The 21645-nt window shown below is 41.3% G+C and overlaps 1 protein-coding gene across 1 annotated transcript in view; it reads right to left on the bottom strand.

The window, feature by feature from the left end:
• Positions 1-21645, bottom strand: part of GLIS3 (GLIS family zinc finger 3) — a 139086-nt gene that overhangs the window by 16716 nt on the left and 100725 nt on the right. Inside the window, exon 6 of the mRNA XM_070935567.1 lies at positions 16093-16234. Coding sequence (XP_070791668.1) covers positions 16093-16234 — 142 coding nt within the window. The remainder of the gene's footprint in view (positions 1-16092; positions 16235-21645) is intronic.

The following is a 21645-nucleotide window of genomic DNA, read 5'->3' as shown; positions in this document are numbered from 1 at the left end:
TTTTCCATCTGAGTTTATCAACTTTAAGGATATACAGTACTTATATTACATATAACGAGTAGCTGAAATTATGATACTTGGCTCAATTCCACATCAAAATTTGGAGCTGGAAAAAGTTGAGCTGATATTTCAGTTGGAGCAAGATCATCAGAAATAATCAGCTTTTTAAAAACAATTAAATGTAAGGTTTTTTTCTCAAGCAGGAGTTGCAATATTTCCTCAATGGGCGATACAGTAGAATATAGGGGGATGTTACTTCTTGTGTTTCGAGCTATATCTCCTCCCCAAAAGTCCAAACTTAGTAGTCAAAGAAAATACAATTTATTATGCTTACCAATTATTCTTCTACAAGCATTTATAATTTTAAACCCATAAAAAGCAGTGGAAATTAATTGAACGTAACACCCTTCCATCTTGGCTAGAATTCCCACTTTTATTTGGATTCCAATCTTAAGTAAGACTTAGTGGCATAAATCCTATCCAGGACTCCATAATTCAAATTCATAATTCTAGCATCATGCATTCTCTAAAAATATTAAAGAAGCAAATATTGGAAAGATGTTATTAAAGTGTAGATGTCCATTTAATGGCAACCCCCATACAATTGCAGAACTAGAAAAAACTTAGTTTTATCCATAAATTAAAATATTTGTAAATGAGTTGTCATATCATAACAGAAATTAAGAGGCATATTTTGAAGAGTTGCTTAAATCATAAAATTATAAAGCCATTATGTTAAAGTTCTACAAATTTGGTTGAAGAAATGGACTGACGGAAGAGTTAGACGTTAAAATGGACGATGGAATTCATGTTTGGCAGAAGAAGACTTCACTCTAGGGTCTCTGTGGGTTAAAACTCATTATTTCAATTAGTTTTGAGGGAAAAGTTTATATACTCTAATAAAGGGATCAGTATCAAATGCACTCAGCTACTAATCTTAAAATATAGACACAAAATAGTCCTTTTGTTTCCCATTTTTGTCCTCCTAGCCTTATGGCCTTTCTCCAGTTGACAGTTTCCATACATCTCATTCTGGTTCTTATATCCTCTCGGTCATCACAATGTCTGCCCCCCATTCCTTAGTCAGCCTAGGCTGGAAGTCAGGGGTGGGTTCTACTTACCTTTACTACCGGCTCGCAGCGGGGCCGTGTGCTCTTCTGCGCAAGTGCAGAAGCTTCTGCGCATGCACAGAAGTATTTTGATGATGTCGGGTTTCGGTGGGCGGAGCCTCCCACCGATTTTACTACCTGTTCTATAGAACTGGTGCAAACTGGGGGCAACCCACCACTGCTGGGAGTGATGAAAATGTCTTTCCCTGGCTCCCAGTTCTCTTTAAAAGCTCCCTCAGTTTCTTTGAGTCCCCTTTTCAATAATTAAATAAAAATTGTTCAAGTGTGTCCTTCGGGGATGAGAGAGGCACTGTGATGTTAATTCTAGAGATAAGAAATTCCTGGAAACTGATATTACAAACCACTATGACTACATAAGATAAATTTTGATTTCCCCATACATCCATTGCTTATTAAATATTACTGAAAGAACAAGGCATTTTGACTGGTGGAAAATTTTAATCAGTGCTGTCACTTGAACAGCAAAACACTGTAATCAAACACTTCAGCAAGGAGTGGTTAAAAGAATAATGAAGAATAATAGTAATGGACATGCTAACAGCATTAATATGAAGGAAGGAAATTGTTCTTTATGCTTGTCCATAAAGACAGGGGAAATTTTTCTTTTGTTATTGGAATGTGACTGGTGCCAGTTGGGATGCCAAGACTGTTTTGATATGATTTTGTATGAAATAATTACTGCCACTATTTTGGTAAAGAGATATGTTTTGTATACTTATGGTGATCTAGCTAGTTTTACTATGTCATGGCGAAGGACCATAAATTGACGCACTGAAGTGCTGGAACAAGCAAAAAGTTCATTTAGAGTCCAACATTGTGTTTCCAGCTAAAAAGTATGAAGTCAACATTCCTTCGTTGTAATTTATCTCCTAGCAACAAGCATTATAGGCAAGCTGATGCTGAACTGGGGATGTGGGTTGCCCGATTTTGTCACCATTACTACTATTAATTAATAAGGAGATCTGGAACACATTTTTGCTTTGTGCATTCAGTTGCACCAGCCTCCAGAATAGTTTATTTCACTCTAGAATAGAATAGTCTATTATGTTTTGAATCTTTTTTACCTACCCCCACCAGCTTATCAGCATTTCATGGCCCCTGTGCATACTTTGTACAATGTACAAACTGTACATTGCTGACTGCTGGAAACGCTTATTGCAGCAGAGGCCTTGTCTCTGTTCATAAGATACATTGTTTCAATGACAAATTAAGGTGGAGATACAATGTATCCGGTGACCTCAAAAGCTGGAGAAAGGCAATAAACTGAAAATGCTGTGATTGCTCAAAGCGGTAGGATCGTAGACAGGAGATTGATCACAGAAAGCAAGACAGATTAAAAGGCATGAGAAGAATGCCCAAACTTCCTACATCCAAAAATGACAGTTACATATGAACCACAGGAAAACCTTTACTGATAAGGAAGATAACTAGGAAGATATTTCCCTTTATTCCTTGGTCATAAAATCATGTATCACATCCACATTTCCTTCACAAACATAGCACAAAGGACTCAAAATCTTATAAAAATCTCGCTGATGTACCAGTGAATCACCAGCTGCCCCCAAAATGAACTCCCGTTATTATTTTTGGAATAAAAAGAGAGATCTCTTTTCCAGCAGCTTGCCTTGCGTCTTGATTGTTCGTGGTCTTTTCCCGGCTCAGAAGCAAAAGGACCCAGGGAAATTCTCCCAACGGTTATAATGTTTAAATATTTAAGGAATAATACTTATGCTTCAACTTCAGAAAAAGAAAGAGAGATAGGCTGGTTTTCCATGAACCGTGTGAAAAAATATATTGTTTTACCCAGTGTTAATTTATTTCCAATTTCCTTTTAGATGTGACTAAATTCCTTAGATGGGATTGAAAGAATGATATGGGCAGAAGAGATTTAATAAGCCTTTTCCCTCTTGGTGGATGAGAGGGGTATTCTGATTTACAAGGGGAAGAAATATACCCTGGGTGTGAATAGGATATTTGCTATAAGTGTAAATGCTACTTTTGCAGTACAAGGAAGAGGGGGTCTGTACCTGAAAGAGAAGAAAAGAGAAAGAGGAAAATGAATCCCGAATCTCTTCTTCCATTTTTCCTGCCTACTGCATGCATAAACACATGTGTGCGTACATACACACAGAGCTATTGTATGAAACCAAGTAAATGTTTGGGAACTGAAGATACCATCTCTTTATCTCTAAATGTACATCCACATGTCTACACATGGTGTGTAGGTGCGTATGCATATTTGTGAATGTGCGTTAGAGAAAGGGAGAAGAGAGATAAAGACAGAAAAAATAATTGCGATAAATATTTAGTAAAAATTATGCAATCATTGTGTAATATCTCATCATTTGGATGCTTCTCTACTCATACATAAACTATTAGAAACAAAGCATGTCTGTATGAGGCTTCATATTTATGTATTCCAAAAGAAAAAGAAAAAAATACATAGAAGTGATGGATAATGTTATTGCACTTACAATTAAGAGATGAGAGATAGCATTCTTAAACTGTTGCCAAATTAATGCTTAAGAACACTTTTCCTCTAAGAACAGAAAGTACTCTGTAATTTAAATATTTTTTTTCCAAATATAGAATTGCCATCTTTTCTCATCTTAATTACTGGTAATGTTGAAATTCATTGTCCTAAGTATGTTATTTGTACACTGTTTTTCAGATTAAAAAAAAAACTCTTCCCATTTTAAATATACCTAGCTATATTTTATAAGCCAAATGTAAAAGTACTATAAAGGTTTCTCTTTCATGTCTGAGGAATTGTAAAACAAATGGAACTATCATTTGAACAGTACTATTCAAACTGACAGCCACTGCAGTTTAGGAGTGCAAAGGCATATTTTTAGGTATCACTGAATAAATGAAAATTACTTTTTAATGTTTTGAAATTTATTAACTAAATCGAGCAGCTTCACAACACTGCAACTAATTATACCAATGTGCTCACAGATATCTCTCTTTTCATATTCCTTGGGCTATTTGATTATTTACATATGTTGTGGCTGTTGTTATGAATGGGAAGTTGTCTTGCTGCGCAGTAATTGATGTCAGTCTTACCATCCTCTATTTCCTTAAATACTTCTGGGCATCAAAGTTGTCTTAGAAAATGAAAAGGATTGGACATTGCTTACCTGAACGTCTCTTCTAGGCATGCTGCTGGAGAATCCAAAGCAAGGGTTATTCAACAGTCTAGCAGTCAGCACTGAGTGTATGTGTCTTTAAATTTCTTCAGGCACTCCCCCTTTGCTCGTTTGAGCCTCAGTTTTTGTTCATGAAGAAACAGTTCAAGGAGACGTGCGGAGGACCCAGAGTGGCCAGCAGCCTGACCGGGTGGGTTGGATTCTCTAGCAGCGTGCCTAGAAGGGACGTTCAAGTAAGCAACGTCCGTTCTCCAGTGCGCTGCTTGGAAAATCCAAAGCGAGGGATATGCCCAAGCAAGTTCCAGACAGGGAGAGTGGAAAGCTGCTCACGCGTGACTGAAGGAGCACACACTGATTGCAGTACTCGCCGTCCAAATGAGGCGTCCGCCGAGGCAAACGAGTCAACTTTATAGTGGCAGATGAAAGTAGTCAAAGAAGTCCATGTGGCAGCCTTGCAAATGTCAGAGATAGTAGCTTGCATCACCCAAGCTGCCGTGGCAGACGCGCTCCGTGTGGAGTGAGGCAAGATCCTACCGGGAACTGGTTTATTCTGGAGCATGTACGCCTTGGAGATGCAGGCCTTCAGCCATCTCCCGATGGTTGACGAGGACACCTTCTGACCCATAGTCGCGGGTAGAAAAGAAACGAACAGCGCTTCCGACTTACAGAAATGTTGAGTTCTCCTGATATATCTGCGTAAGACTTTATGTACGTCTAATGTGTGCCAATGGACCTCCTGCGGGTGTCTGGGCTCCGGACAGAAGTCCGGGAGGACCAATTCCTGCTCCCGATGGTAGAGGCTATTAACCTTAGGCAGGAAGGACAGGTCAAGGCAGAGAACCACTCGGTTGGGGTAGAAAACGCAGAGGTCCTCCCGAACAGACAGCGCGGCCAGCTCGGACGCGCGGTGGGCCGAGGTAATTGCTACCAGAAATGCAGTCTTTCAAGTCAGGAGGCGTAAGCTGATGGTCCCCAATGGCTCGAAGGGAGGCTGCGTAAGGACTTGAAGGACCAGGGCAGATTCCAGGTTGGGTATCGGTGGACGACCGGAGGGCTCAGGTTCGCCGCTCCCCGCAGAAACCCCTGAATCTCAGCGTCATGCGACAGTGGAATATTGTACTTAGTTTACAGGACCATTGCCAATGCCGCCACTTGTCAACGGAGTGTGTTTGGGGCAAGACCTTTGTCCAGGCCATCTTGAAGAAAGTCTAGTACCTCAGCGACTGACGCAGAGGTAGGGTCCACATGAGCTTGAGAGCACCATGAACAGAATGAGGACCAGGTGGTGTTGTGGATTGCCGCCTGGATGCCTGTATCATAGAAATTGCCTTTCCGGAGATGTTGTCACGTCTTAGGAGGATCCTCTCAAGCGCCAGGGGGACTGGAGGCTCATTCCGCCAGGCGGTCAACTGCAGCCATTGAGGTTCTGGGTGCAGTATGACTAGCTGAGAGAGATCCTGTCCCCCGGAATTCACCGTGGCGGTGTGACCGACAGATTCAGAAGGTCCGCGAACCAGGCTCGGCGCGGCCAGTGAGGGGCAATCAATAGGACGTCTGCCTTCTCAGCCAAGATCTTGCGGATGAGCCTCGGAATAAGCGGTATCGGGGGAAACGCATACAGCAACCCTGGAGGCCAGGGGATGGAGAGGGCGTCAATCCCCTCTGCCTGGGGGCAAGGAAACCATATGAAGAAGCGGGGAAGCTGTGCGTTGTCCCGTCATGCGAACAGGTCTAGGACTGGCAGGCCGAAGCGGTGGACAGTTCACGGAAGATGTTCAGATGTAGATGCCATTCCGAGTGGTCGATTTGCGTTCTGCTCAACCAATCTGTGGTTACATTTGTCATCCTGGAGATGTGCTGCGCCATGAGAGAGAGAAGGTGAGTCTCGGCCCAGGTTAGTAAGCGAGATGCCTCGTCCATCAGTGGTCTCGAGCATGTGCCCCCTTCGCAGTTTACATGTGCCTTCGTGGTCACATTGTCCGTCAGGACCAGCACATGGTGACCCGCCACCGATGCTTGAAATTGGCACAGGGCAAGATGAACTGCGCGGAGCTCCAGCCAGTTGATGTCGTTCTGGCGATCCGCCAGAAACCAAGACCCTTGAGCTACTCGGGACTGCATGTGGGCGCCCCAGCCCAACAGACTGGCATCGGTCGTCACTGTGATACGATGTGACTCCCTTTGTCAGAGCCAGCGAGGTCCACCAGCGAAGAGATTGACAAACCTTCACTGGTAATGAGACCCGAGCGCTGGAGTTGCTGCGATGGGACTGCTGGTACGGGAGCATGAACCATTGGAGTTATCGGCCATGAAATCGTGCCCACGGCACTATGGAGATGCATGATATCATTTTGCCGAGTGGGCGAGATAGGAGTACGAGAGGAGTGGAAGGGATCGATAGGATTTGAGAGACCAATGACGTTAGGCTGAGGCAGCGCTCCGGAGACAGAAATACTTGTCTCTTGATGTAGTCTATAATTGCGCCCAGATGAAGAATCCGGGTGGTGGGGCGCAAGTGACTCTTCGGCAGGTTCAAGGAGAAGCTGTGCTGTCGCAGGCACTGGCACACTATAGCTAGGTCTTGCATGGCCTGAGTCTGTGTGGACGACAGAATGAGCACATCATCCAAATAACAAGGGACTCTGAATCTGCCGAAGAAGTCACTTGCACCCCACCACCCGGATTCTTCATCTGGGCGCAATTATAGACTACGTCAAGAGACAAGTATTTCTGTCTGACTCACACTTCCCAATCCGGTCCTAGGGCGGTCTATACGGTGATAGTGATATAGAGCCACCCAACAATCACTCTGTCCAAAGTCCCCAGGAAGGGCGAGATTTGACAGGAAGGAGTTGCAGAAATGACAGGGAAGGGCAAGTGAGTAGCACCTCCTTGCTTTTTATCCCCCCTGCTGCTGGTAAAGGTGGTAGTGCAGGAATGTCTCTTCTCACAGCCGCAAAGCGCCCCACAGCTGATTCCACTTAGGGCCCCTGCTGCACAATCGCAGCATCCGTGGGATGCCTAGTAACAGCGAAGGCTCCTCCGCTCGTGCGTCACGTCACTGATAGTTGGTAAACGTTGGGAGTGGAACTGCGCAGGCATCGATTTGTTACCAGGCAGAATACGGCAGAGGCTCAAGGCGCGCTCCTGTTGTAATGGCAGCCGTTTCAAGGAGCAAAAATGGTGCGAAAGGTTGTTTGATTCACAGCGTGAATCTTGCGGAGTCCTAGCAGCTGACAGGCGCTTGATCACTCAAAAATGATCCCAGCACCACAGCAATGACGAGTGTGCCACTGAGAGCAGGGCAGTGACTCTACAACTGGTAACAGCTCAATATGGGAGAGTGTGCCTCTGAGAGCAGCGTAGGGACTCTGGAAGGGGCAGAAGGCTCAGTAAGAAGGAATGTGCCGCTGAGAGCAGGGCAAGGACTCAGGAGCCACAGCGACAGGAATATCCCAATATGAGCAGATTTCCAGTAGCCGTCAAAAAGCCTTTGTGAAGCAATGCCTTAGGCAGTCCAGAGCTGTCAAATTAGCAGGCTTGACCAGGTAGCCAGTCTGGGGCCCTAGAACGACTCACCCGTCAGGAAAACGGTGAGGGAATCACGTAGGAAATAAACTGTCTCCCAAGTTCATGAAAGGTTCACTAATAAGAAGTCTGTGTCAGGATGGGGTTGAGGGTTGTCCCCGAACCGTGAACCAGCTCACAAGCAAACACACTAGGACTGAAATAAAACTAGCAGAAGAGTCTTGTATAAAAATATATTTTACTTGAAAATGTTTAAAAAACACTATATCTTTAAAAAGGCACATTAATAACGAAGTCTTATCTTGGTTAAATGAAGCCAGGCCATCTCCCTAAATTCCTCTCTACAATACCGAAACAGTCCATAAGAAAAAACTAACATGACATTAAACAGCTTCGGTGTCGATACATCATCGAGGTGGTAGAAGGGCAGCAGCGTAGGTTTCACAGCTAAAAGTCACCTGTGAAAAACAATTAAATCAGCAAACGTGGCTTGAAGCTCCTGGGTGGGAAACTGTCCAGCAGCAATAGTTCAGATGTTGGCTTGCGTGCTTCAACTCAGCAAAAGGCAAGCCGAAATTGGAGACTTCAAAAGGCTCCCAGCTATCTCAACTCACAGTTGCAGCTAGCTCCGTGGGAGTATCTTTACACAGCTCTTTGGCTCCTTTTCTGCTGCTATCTCTGCTGCAGCCGTCAGGACTCCTTAGCTGAGTTCTCCTCCCTTCTGCAGCTCTGCTCTGGGCTCTGCGTCCAGGTGCTTCAGCACTGGCTCTGCTTCTAGGCCTAAACAGCGTCTAGGCTTGAATAGCAAGCAGAAAGGTCCATGCTTATATGGGGAGTTAACCTGCAATTAACTAGGGCGGGGAAGGCTTGTAGTTAATTGCAAACAGGAGATGGCTTGATTGGATCCATACTGTTTGTGACTGATCAAGTAGCCACAGCAATTCTGAAAACACTCGTGACACTCTGTAATAAACATCGAAAAAGAGAGAATCCAAAGCGAATTATTCAATAGTCAAGACACGAGAGTGATGAAATAAGTCTCTATAGCTGACTGAGTGAATAAAAACTGAGGCTCAAACGAGCAAAGGGGGCGTCTGAAGAAATTTAAAGACACATACATTCAGTGCTGACTGCTAGACTGTTGAATAACCCTCGCTTTGTATTCTCCAAGCAGCGCGCTGGAGAAGGGGCCATTTTCTGGGAAAGAGGAGTGAAAAGGTAGCAGAGAAAAGTACTAGCTTTGTAACTAATTGGATCCCCGATGGCAGCCATTTTCTGCCCGCTTTGAAAATGGTGGATATTTTATTTATTTATTTATTTGTTTGTTTGTTTGTTTGTTTATTTATTTATTCTGAATTTATATACCGCCCTTCTCCCGGAGGACTCAGGGCAGTGTACAGCCACAAATAAGAAACTTAAAATACAAACATTAAAAACAATTAAAAAAATATATATCTATTTGGCCCCATAATTTAAAAAGTGACAAACCAATTAAAAACATTTAAAAAAATTTTAAGCCAGCCCGGCTTGCTGGAAAAGGAAAGTTTTAAGGGCACGGCGGAAGGCACCGAGGTCTTGGATTCTCCTTATCTCTGGGGGCAGCTGATTCCAGAGGGTAGGTGCCCCCACAGAGAAGGCCCTCCCCCTGGGGGTCACCAGCCTACATTGTTTGGCTGATGGGACTCTGAGGAGGCCCTCTCTGTGGGAGCACACAGGTTGATGGGAGGTCATCGGTAGCAGCAGGCAGTCTCGAAGATAACTAGGTCCTGTGCCATGGAGCGCTTTAAAGGTGGTAACCAAAACCTTGAAGCGCACCCGGAAGATCACTGGGAGCCAGCGCAGCTCACGCAGGAGAGGTGTTATGTGGGAGCGCCATGAAGCTCCCCTAACTACTCACGCGGCCGCATTCTGGACCAGTTGGAGCCTCCGGGTGCTCTTCAAGGGGAGCCCCATGTAGAGACCGTTGCAGTAGTCCAGGCGAGAGGTGACGAGGGCGTGAGTGACTGTGCACAGGGAATCCTGATCAAGAAAGGGCCGCAACTGGTGGATCAGGTGAACCTGACAAAAGGTCCCCCTGGCTACAGCCGTCAGATGTTCCTCCAAGGACAGCTGCGTATCCAGGAGGACTCCCAGATTGCGAGCCCTCTCCGCGGGGGCCAAAGACTTGCCCCCAATAGTCAGTGATAGAATCAACTGACTATATCGGGATGCCGGGAACCACAGCCACTCAAGTCTTGGAAGGGTTGAGCTTGAACCTGTTCCTCCCCATCCAGACCCGCACAGCCTCCAGGCACTGGGACATCACTTCAAGGGCATCGTTGGGTGGCCTGGGGTGGAGCCTGGGGTACAGCTGGTGTCATCAGCGTACTGGTGGTACTTCACCCCAAAGCCACGGATGATCTCACCCAGTGGCTTCACATAAATGTTGAACAAAAGGGGCGAGAGGATGGACCCCTGAGGCACTCCACAAATGAGAGGCCTCAAGGTCGACCTCTGCCCCCCTGCCAACACGAACTGCAACCGATCTGAGAGAAAGGAGGAGAACCACTGTAACACGGTGCCCCCCATCCCCAACTCTTCAAACCGGTGCAGCATGATACCATGGTCGATGGTATCAAAAGCGAGGTCTAATAGGGCCAGAACAGAGGAACAACCCCTGTCCTGAGCCCTCCAGAGATCATCTACCAATGCGACCAATGCCATTTCCATGCTGTGCCCAGACTTGAAACCCTACTGGAACGGATCTAGATAAGATGTTTCCTCCAGGAATTGTGGAAACTGTCGCGTGACCACACTCTCAACAACCTTCGCCACAAAGCGAAGGTTGGAGACAGGACGATAGTTGGCTAATACTGCCGGGTCCAGGGAGGGCTTCTTGAGGAGAGGCCTCACCACCGCCTCTTTCAAGGCAGCGGGGAAGTGACCCTCACTCAACGAAGCGTTGATAATTCCCTGGAGCCAGTCTCGTGTAACCTCCTGGGAAGCCAGTACTAACCAGGAGGGACACGGGTCCAGTAAACATGTGGCCGCACTAAGTCTCCCCAAAATCCTGTCCACATCATCAAGAGTCACAGAGTCAAACTCTTCCCAGATAACATTCTCAAGACTATTCCTCGTCACCCTGCCCGAATCTACCCAGTCAGAGTCCAAATCCCCCCAGATCTGAGCGATTTTGTCATACAGATATTGTCCGAAATCCTCGGCCCTGCCTTCCAGGGGGTCCTCCCGCACTCCCAGATGGAGCAGGGAGCGGGTCACCCAAAGCAGGGCAGCCGGACGATTCTCTGATGACGCAATAAGAGCGGAAAAGTAGTTACACTTTGCCGCTTTTATCGCCATTAGGTAGGTCTTAATATGCGACCTTACCAGTGTTCGGTCAGATTCAGCGAGACTGGCCCTCCAACCGCTCTCCAGGCGTCTTTTCCGGCGCTTCATCTCCCTCAGTTCCTCGGTAAACCAAGGAGCCACGAGGGATCAGCACCGGGTCAGAGGCCGCAAAGGCACAACTAGATCCAAGGCCCCACCAGCTGCCCGATCCCAGGCAGCCACCAGGTCCTCGGCTGAGTCATGTGCCAGATCCTCAGGAAGTGGCCCAAGCTCCATCTGGAACCTATCAGGATCCATCAGGCGCCTGGGGCGGACCCATCTTGTTGGCTCCGCCTCCCTGTGGCGGGGTGTAGTGGTTCAAAGGTCCAGGCGAAGGAGCGAGTGGTCTGACCATGACAAGGGTTCCATGTCTATATCCCCTATAACAAGATCACTCAACCACTGGCCAGAGACAAAAATCAAGTCCAGAGTGTGACCCCCCCCATGGGTGCGGCCATGAACTAACTGGGTCAGGTCCATGACCGTCATGGAAGCCATGAACTCCCGAGCCATCTCAGATGTTTCACCAACGGATGGCAAGTTGAAATCACCCATGACCATAAGCCTGGGTGTATCAACTGCCACCGTGGCTATCACGTCGAGTAGCTCGGGCAGGGCCGTTACCATGCGGCAGGGTGCCAGGTACGTAAGCAACAAGCCTATCTGAACCCCATGACCCCATCTCACAAAGAGGGATTCACATCCGGCAGTCTGTGGCACAGTGGTCTCCCTCGGACCAAGACCTTCTTTAATAATAACCGCCATCCCCCCGCCCTCCCCTGGGCCCTTGGCTGATGGAATGCTCTGAAGCCTGGTGGGCACAACTCGACCAGGGGGACCCCTCCCTCCGGGCCCAACCAGGTCCAATATATTTAAAGCTTAAATTAAATTGCATTTTCATAATTTGAGTTTCATATTTTCAGCTTTTAAAATAATGGTACTATGCTCTCTAATATAGAGTGAAGACTTAGAATGAAAAAGAGTACCTTCTCCTATTTACTAGAAAAGGAAAGCAGCCATTTGGAGCAAAAATAAAACTAAAATAAAATACTTAAAACAGATTTTTGTCCTCAGAATCCATAGCTCTTATAACTAATTGCACATTTATACATAACTTAAAAGATTCATATTTATGAATATAAACTTCCTCATGATTTTGATAGTGCTAATTCTCATTGGGTAACTCTTAAGACTGCTTACTTTTACTTATTTACATTGACATAAAGCCAATTAAAATTACTTATATCTAACCAGATGTGTGTAGCATCAGGTTAACTGCTTACACAAAACTTCATAGATCAATTAACTCAATATCTTAAAAAAAATTCCATGATTGATGTATGCGATACTACTCGTTTTACAATTAAAGGATTCCACCCCCCACTAGAATAAGCAGCTAACAAAGGGAAAATGTGTTCTGCTTATATTGTGGAAAACAAAAGATTTAAGATATCCTGTCATAAATAAATGCAAATAATGGCAGTCATCTCTATTTCATTTTTAAGAGGACAAAACAAATTTTTTTAATGAGAAACTGTTTCTGAATTAGGAAAGAGGCAGCTCTTTGGCAGGGGAAAGATCTGGTGCAAAGACCTTCACTTTTACCAAACAGATTTTAATCCATAGCTTACATTTATTGCTTTGTGGATTTCACTGGCTCTTAATCACAAAAGCAATAAGAGTTTCCAATACGTTCATCTGTCTCTCTTAATCAATTGCTCCAGCTGCCAATCACTAAAAATATCTGAAAGCAAATTTAAATGACATGAGCAAGCCAACAAAACAGCTATGACCTCTTGGAAAGACTGATGGAACTACACCATGAATTTCACTTTTCCTTGAACATCTATGCCATGTATATTGTTTCATAGCATGTTCAGCATTGTGGTAAAGCAGAATACCAGCCTGTTGGAATATTGCTGATGCTTTTCCTTCTCAAAAATTAACTCTGAAAATAACTGCAAGAACTATAGAGTAAAATTAATCACAAAAGTTATAATAGGCTTTGTAATTAAAAGTAGGTGAGAATCGCCTTATTACGAGTTCATCTGATCTTTTAATACTAATTATCTATTTTTCAAAACATGCTCTCTGGGAAACTGATGAGGTTCTGTGAGAGACTAAAAATAAAAAAACCTTTACTCAAATACAATCAATATTCTATCAATAAATCTTTCCCTCTAACCAACGTTCTGGGAATTTTGTTTTTTTAGTTAACATGTTGAAAAGCATGAAAAAAATTGAATGTTTTTCAAATGAATTTAGAATAATTCCTAGTCTCTTTGCCTATAGCCATGATGGCGAACCTATGGCATGCGTGCCACAGGTGGCACACAGAGCCCTCTCTGCAAGCATGCCAGCTGTCGCCCCAGCCCAGCTGCATGCATGCGCGCCTCCTGCCGGCCAGCTAGTCTTCGGGGCTCTGTCGTGGGGGGGTGGGGTGGGGCGCATGCAGGGGATGTTCGCATTGCATTTTGGGGGTTTGGGGATGCGTGCGGGCATTCGCCCCATTTTGGGCCTGGAAAGCCTCCTGCACCAGCCTGGAAGCCAAATTGGGGCGCAGGGGGGTGAGGCACATGCACAGGGGACACGCATGCATGCACGGGCTGGGGCACATGTGCGGGGGGCGCTTGCATTGCATTTTGGGGGGTTGGGTACGTGCGGGAGCATTCACGTGCGTGCATGGGCGCTTTGGCCACTTGGCACCAAAAAGGTTAACCATCACTGGCCTATAGAATAGACAAGTCAAGTCACATTTTACATGTATTGATTTTTCTTTTCACATTGGATTGTTTCTTATCTTTACTAAATCTGGGCCAATTGTAAAGGAATAAGGATCTTTTACTTTGTTTTGTATATGCAAAAGAAGCAAATTTGAGCAGATGCAATATTCTGACTTCACAGAGACAGCCCCAGAAGTGGGGAGATGTCCAAATGTGAATTGTGTTGTTGTGATGGAAACTCCCCCCCTCACATAATTTGTGTGCATCATTGGGCTAGCCATTTTAGCATCACTGGAGCTAGCTGCAGATGGCTATGGATGGATGTACAACAATCAAGTTGTTTGTTTCATAAATAGAAGATGTAACATATCTTTGTATATGTGTGTGTGTGTGTGTGTGTGTGTATGTGTATGTGTATGTGTGTGTGTATGTACACACACACACACACACACATATGTTTTCGTAGATTTTCACGGGTAGAGGTATGTAAGTCGAGGACTACCTGTATTGTGCCAAGAAGAGAACAAAAGAGGTGTTCAAAAAAGGTAAGATCAAAATCCCCCAAACCATGTGATAAGATCCTCAAGGGTAGAATTACTCTTACAATCAACACACAATTATTTGATTTTAAAGATTTGTTATTTCTCTTTCTTAATTTGAACATGTAATAAATGTCAACTCATACATAACACAATACACCAAAAGGAGGCTCTGTCAAAATGTAATAGAAAGATATATTAGAATAATACCTTTCATTAAGAAAAAAAAACAAGACATTCGTAGATTTTTCTATTTTTGAAAGATTTGTATATAAAATAATCGGGTTGTCTGTTTCAATTTTTAAAAATAATCTTATATTTTCATGTTAGGACACTAATTGTAATCAATTTATCAAACCAATATCCTTGGAAAATCTTTTCATTTCAATTGTGTTCTGTTTTCTTCTCAAGTAATTAAATATTTCCTATAACAGCTACATATTTCCTTCTTTCCTTGATTCATATAGTTGATTTTTATTTCTAGATTAGGAGTTACTGAAATATCTACCTAACAAAACCTATAGCCTGACAGAATCAGACAGAAGCAATATTAAAATACAGTATTTCTTTTCTGTAGACCATGAAATAAATATGCAGTGTGATAATGCGTAGCAATGAATAAATGTCTTAGGGATTCCATTCAAATAAACAGCAAAACATAATAGCTTGTATTTAAGTTATGAATTAAATTGATTGTCCAAGGGTCCAATCAAATAAACTCCTAGTGCCACCAATCAAGAAGCATTATGTAGCAAATGCAAATTTCCCCCCATAATAGGTTTATTTAGGCAAAAAAAAAAAACACAAACCCTGGAAGAAAATATGGGCAGAAAGGAAGAGTTAAAAATGGAAAACAATGTTTTCTGGGTCCCCTGAATATTTCATTAATTGCATGGTGTAATTAAGCAATAAATGCTTTACTTGGAAACATCCTCAAAAGCTTGTGAATAAAATATAATGATTTTATCCTGGAGAAGTAATTATTGAGAATATTTTGTCAATAATCTCAATGTGTTATATTCTAGAATAAAATTGTTTTAAAATAAGATTTTTTAAAAAAAAATTGTCAAAAACAAAGAAAATGGGCTATCAGTGTAAAAATCACATAAAACCTGAAGCAAATCCATTAAATGACTATTAGGGTTTTGTTTTTTTTTTTTTAAAAAGCAGATGTTTTATAAAGATTCTGTGTTTTGCTACAAACTTAAATCTCCAAGAGATATTATTGCTTATCAAGTATATACCCAGTGAAATTTTGTGAAGATTTAGGGGGTCCATCAAGCTAGAGTATAGTTAAGCATTTTGAGGAAATAATTAGCTGGGCTAAAACGGCAACTTTCTAACCTTTTTTTTCATATTACACCTGGAAGGATACATCTATATTAGGTTTGCAGCAATAGATACCTGGCACATCCTTTCTTGCCTATAATTTGCACTTTTTTTCTGGAAGAAGAGCTGGGAAGGGATTTTTCAAGTAATGTGGTCACATTACTTTGAATTATTTTGTCTATTATCGTATTTCCATATATTATTATTTTTAAAACTCAACAACAACTAAGAAACACAATTACACCATATCCGATGTTTTGGAAATCTTGTTTGACATCTCTGAAACCAAAATGTAACAAATAAAAATAAAATCCAAATACTACGATACCTGGGTAAAGGTCATGGACATGTCCCGGTGATTGTTGGACAGTGCTGGCAGAAACATCATGGGGAGATGATGGGACCTGAATAGGCTGGATACTCAGGCAGTCATTGAGAATGTCTTGGTCAAGTTCTGTAGTGGCACGCAACTGAAAGCAAAGCAGAAGGTCAGGCCAGAACGTTGCCTAGATCACAAGATGGCCTGCTAGCATCTTTTTAAAATGGATTTATTTCCAGTGCTGCAACCAAGGGGAAGAGAGGCCAGAAGTTTGTCTTTCACCATGTCATACCTTAAGACTTAGATACTAAGGATTCCCCTTTACAGCCAATAATACAGAATTCAAACCTGGAAACTTGATTACCTATCACCATGATGGCGAACCTATGGCACATGTGCCAGAGGTGGCATGCAGAGCCCTCTCTGTGGGCACATGGGCCGTCACCAGCTGCTCTTCTAGTTTCTGAAAAATGGCCAGAAAATGGGTCAAAAAACAGCTGAAAAACATCCCGAAAAAGGCCCCCCAAATGACCTGAAAACACCTAGAAAAATGGCAAAAAAAAAAAAAGTCGTTTTTTGGGCCAAAAACAGCCTGAAAACTGCCCCAAAATAGCCAAAAAAACGGCCAAAAAAACAGCATATGTGCGCCAGCCAGGTGGTTTTCAGGTTTCTGGCGCTCTGGTATGCCCACATGCATACACACATGTTCTGGTTTGGGCACTCAATGCTGAAAAGGTTCGCCATCACTGGCCTATTATATGTACTAACAGTAAAAAAGAAAAAAAAAGGGGGGGGGAAATATAATTACATCTACCTCTTAAAACCATTCTAATTTGGAGAATATAGAATTCAGAGTTTGTATTGTGACTGAATAGCAGTGGCTGGTTGCCAGCTGCCAGTTCAGTTTATCCTAACTTCAAATATAATTCTTCAGTATTTTCTCCTATAAAGCTGTATGTTATATCTAGGGTATATCTTCCCTAGAACTTTCTATAATTTTGGAGATATAGACAAAGCAAAACAGCACTATTAACACTAAACTTTAAAATAATTCTTTATACTTGGGATTTTGTCTAAGATTATACTAAGCAGCTATTTTAAAAATGTAAAAAGATACGCAAAGGGGTTTTTTTGTACATCATTTCTCATTTATCTCCATCCTTCATCTCAGAATAAGATGTTTCTCATACTGTAACCAGCCATTTTCATCGCTTTCATGCATATGTATTTTTGAGGTCAAAGCTACGTATTCTTTTTATTCAAATTCTTAGTCTATATTCTGCAGTTAATTTTAATTACTATGAGATATTGTTCAAAAGGGTAGTTTTTCTAAAAAAAAGTTCAAGGCTATATTATTTACCCTGCATATTTACTTCAACAAGGTTTTGTTTATACTTAAGCTTACCGGCAATTTATCAGTTTTATGTACCATGAAGGTGACTCTATCTTCCAGAGGTATTAGAAATATTTTCGTGAGGGAGGGAAGAGAAAGGAGTAGAGGGGGAAAAAAGTAGTGTGTTATTTTATGGAGAATCCTTTAAAATAATGACCTGAACTTAAGCAGAAAATATGTTTCTTAATATACTGTGAAAAGAAAAAGTATTGGTTTCTTAGCATTAGAAGGACAGTCTAAACTCTAATGATAAGATTGGTTGGAAACCTAAACCTAGTGACTGCATCTTCAAGTCCTCATGATCTATAGACTACAATGGGACAATAGGGTATAGGTAGACAATTAAGGATTTATTCTTGTCCCCTTTTGGTCTATAACTTGGCCTACTCTTTAATAAATTGTTACTCTAAATCAGTGTTTCCCAACCTTGGCTATTTTAAGATGCATGGACTTCAACTCCCAGAATTCCCCAGCTAGTATGCCTGGTTGAGGAATTCTGGGAGTTGAAGTCCATACATCTTCAAAGGGTCAAGTTTGGGAAACACTGCTCTAAATTCACCAGCATTTCTTCCCAAATGCTGGTTTCAACCCTCAGTAATGGTCATATGTACACAAAGACATTTCAACCTTCAGCAAAATCATGACTGCACTCAGAAGTAATCATCAATGGAGTTAATGTCCAGATAAATGTGCAGAGGATTGGAGTCTATTTAATTTTTACTTTAGATAGGACTCTTATTTTAACAAAATACATTCTATATCTGGAAACAAGAGCACTTCCCAGGAACAAAGTATTCTAGAAAACAAGGCGCCATCTACACTAATTTATTTTATTTTTTTCTTGACAGTTCTTCTAATTTTTATAAGCTCTCAGAACAATGAATGGAAATTCAATTCCCATCATTTTCTCATTTCATATTTGATTGGATAATCACCCATGATTTGGTAAAGCAAGTAGATGTAATTAGAAGGGAACAACGGCCTTAAATTCCTCAATTTTCGGTTGATTATACTTGAATGGAAAAACAGATTTAAGTTGATGTGAAGCATGAACAAACTTCCCAACACAAAAGCTATTAAAACTTTTCTTTTCATTTTTCTTATCACTTATCATAAATTTCTGTTTGCCTTATGGAGACTCAAAATAATCTTTATTGTTCAGTAGAAATCAGATGCCACTAAAATATGCTTCTCAATACATTCAGCCAGGAGAAAAATACTTGATATTTGTTCATTCTTGCAGATAACTTTGTTATAAAAGCATGCTAGAAGGAATCATAGTGCATTTATTACTTTACTTCCTATTGTATCATTTAAAAAGTCCTTGCGAAGACTGACATTATAGTTAGATAAGCACTATGGAGCCAAATGAGAAGGGTTAAATGTGATGTTCTTTTCTGAATGCAGAATTAGGCAACAATCTATGGCAGAATCAGTGCTATAAGGTCACATAATACTAATACAGAAATTGAGACTTAAATATTTAAAGTCCGCACAATATCCAGAGACGGGAGAAGAAAATGTAAAAATGCACCATTTCTGCTTATAAATTTTTCACTACTGGGTAAGGGATCACCAGAATACTTATCCTTAAGGTGCACTCTTCATAATTCATAAAAAAATATTAAGGTTTATTCTGGTTATGTGCTAAGTAGATAAATATCTCAAGGATACTTTTCCACCTAAAACCTGAGTGAGCTTTATCTTTAACACACCAATTTTACCCAGTTTACAATATGAGATTTTCAAACATTAGCACTTCTGGTGTCCTTTCTGGCCAAGTCTTAATCAGATGTGGAAGAAATATACTATATTTGTTTTCTCATATTTGTTTGGTGTTTGCTGCATGTTTACAAATATAATAGAAAATACAGAGGTCCTTCAAGCAAGTTTCATTAGATGATAGTCTGGTCTAAGGTAACATATATATGAATTCAACTTTTCCTAACCATTTTGTATAATAGGTTCACCTCAAATTATTTTTCCGTGAACAGGCATTGTCACACACAGATTTTATGAAATGAAAGTCTAAGGACAGTCTCTACCTGCTCTCATAAGTAGACTTATAAAATCTTTTCATGATAGCAGATAGCAGGAAGCTTTCAACATGATATTCTTCCTTCTTTATCTTCAAGACTTTGGCATTTTGGCCTTCAATGGTTGAATCTTAGTATACATCAGTGCTGCATTGCAATATATCTTCAAAATCCCTTCCCTACATTACACGCTGTTATAGTTTTCATAATTTAGTTCATTTGTCAATCACTACTCATATTTTCCAGTGATCACATGTATTTGTTTCCTTTCTGATAGTAACAAGGTACCTCTAATAGATAATGTGTTATTAGAATAAAAGAAGAGATATGCTAATTTAATCTAAAATCTAATCTAAATCCATAGCCAGTTTGGTATAGTGGTTAAGATGCTGGACTAGAAATTGAAAACTGGGCGTTCTCTGAGGCATGGAAGCGAGCTGAGTGACTTTGGGCCAGTCACTGTCTCTCACACCAACTCATCTGACAGGCTTGCTGTAACGAAAAGGTGAGAACATTATATATGTCATCACGGGTTGCACTAAATAGAGGCAGGGTATAAATCTAGTAATAGAAATAAGTAATAAAATAAGGAAGCATTCTGTCCCCATTATAAGAAAGATGCCAATAGGGGAAGCTGTCAAACAAGTTAAGAGCGCAATAGCATCCAGGAAATTAAATTCAAAGGGAATTTTATCTCCTTTATTGAACATTGCATGTAGCCAGTATGACCAGGAGGCATTAACTCTTTCAAGGACATCCAGATTAACAGCTACCCTTATTCCTTTTCTTTGAGTGACAGTGTACAGTGCATATTCATCATTCATAGTCACTAAATGACTAATGAGATTCTGTTTTATGTACTTTGGTTTCCTCTTATCATTTTAGTAAGTGCTGAAATCACAAATATTGTTATTTTTCCTCAGAGGAAAATGCTTTAGCACCCGCCTTCACATTTATTCCATTTCTACAGCATCTTTTTCAAGGCCAATAAACAGTATTCTAACTGTATGCACCGATTTATATACTGTAAAGGGAATATACTGGCAGTTATATTTTTGTTCTCTTTCCATTAAATCCACACATGAAGTTTGTTTGTTCAGAATCTGCATACAGAGTAGACAAGATCTATCCAGCAAGATCTTCTTCCTGGCTAGTTATTTGTTGTTTACTGTATATTCAAAGTCACACTTATTTTGCCCCATAAGCATCCCTTTGTCCTAACTTACAATACATCATGTTTGTATTTTAATATTCATCCACACTGGATAAATATTTTTGAGGTTCTTCTCTGTCACTTTCTTATTCATCCTAAATAATTGAAGGTTATCAGCAAACCTGGGCATCTCACTGTGAATTATCTATTATTCATTATATTTATTATTAATTATATATATTATCCATTTTTCTAGGTCAGGTTGCAGTTGGTTGCTAATTAATATAAGACGTAGTGAGTTTTTTATTTGTAATCCTTTGCTTTGTGAAATCAACTAAGATAACCTACTTTGGTTCTATGTAATTAACATGGCTGTCACACAATAAAGAAGCATCAACATGCCTCTAAATCTAAGATTTATTTTTACACAAGACTGGGTAGCTTTCTTTAAGCAGAACAGCATAATATATCAAGAAATGTCTTGAGTCTACAGTATCCTAAAGGAATAAATTAGTGTATATTAATAATTATTGATGACAGTAGTAATTCAGACAGATCAGTGGAGGCCCTAGCACAATTTATTTAGCCTACCTGTGGTACAAATTCAATAGTCTCTGAGTTGCAATAATTCGAATTACTGTTGTAATATTAGTAAGAAAAAGATAGAGGGGAGAAGGCTAATCCTGTGATCATTTTCAATATTAGTTTTTTTGTTTTAGATTCAGCAGAATCAAAAGAATTGGCTGATTTTGGTCTGAAGTTTGGCATTAAATAGCATGATTACATTCCATAAAGTCTTCCCCCCCCCCATCACTAATCCTCTTCCGCCAGCATCCTTGTCCTTTGCTCCACACTTTCTGATTTATATTCCATTTTGAGAACAGGAAGTAAAGAGATTAAAGTTGAGGATTAAAACACTTACTCTTTACAACATTTTTGTGAAGAATGGCTTCTTAGTTGCCATGGGCACTGCTTAGTGA

Source organism: Pituophis catenifer, unplaced genomic scaffold, assembly GCF_029215685.1.
Source record: "Pituophis catenifer annectens isolate HBS135680 unplaced genomic scaffold, rPitCat1.0.hap2 SCAF_2, whole genome shotgun sequence".
Taxonomy (NCBI): Eukaryota; Metazoa; Chordata; class Lepidosauria; order Squamata; family Colubridae; genus Pituophis; species Pituophis catenifer.
The sequence above is the reverse complement of the archived record's forward strand: the minus strand, read 5'-3'. Positions and strand labels throughout refer to the sequence as shown.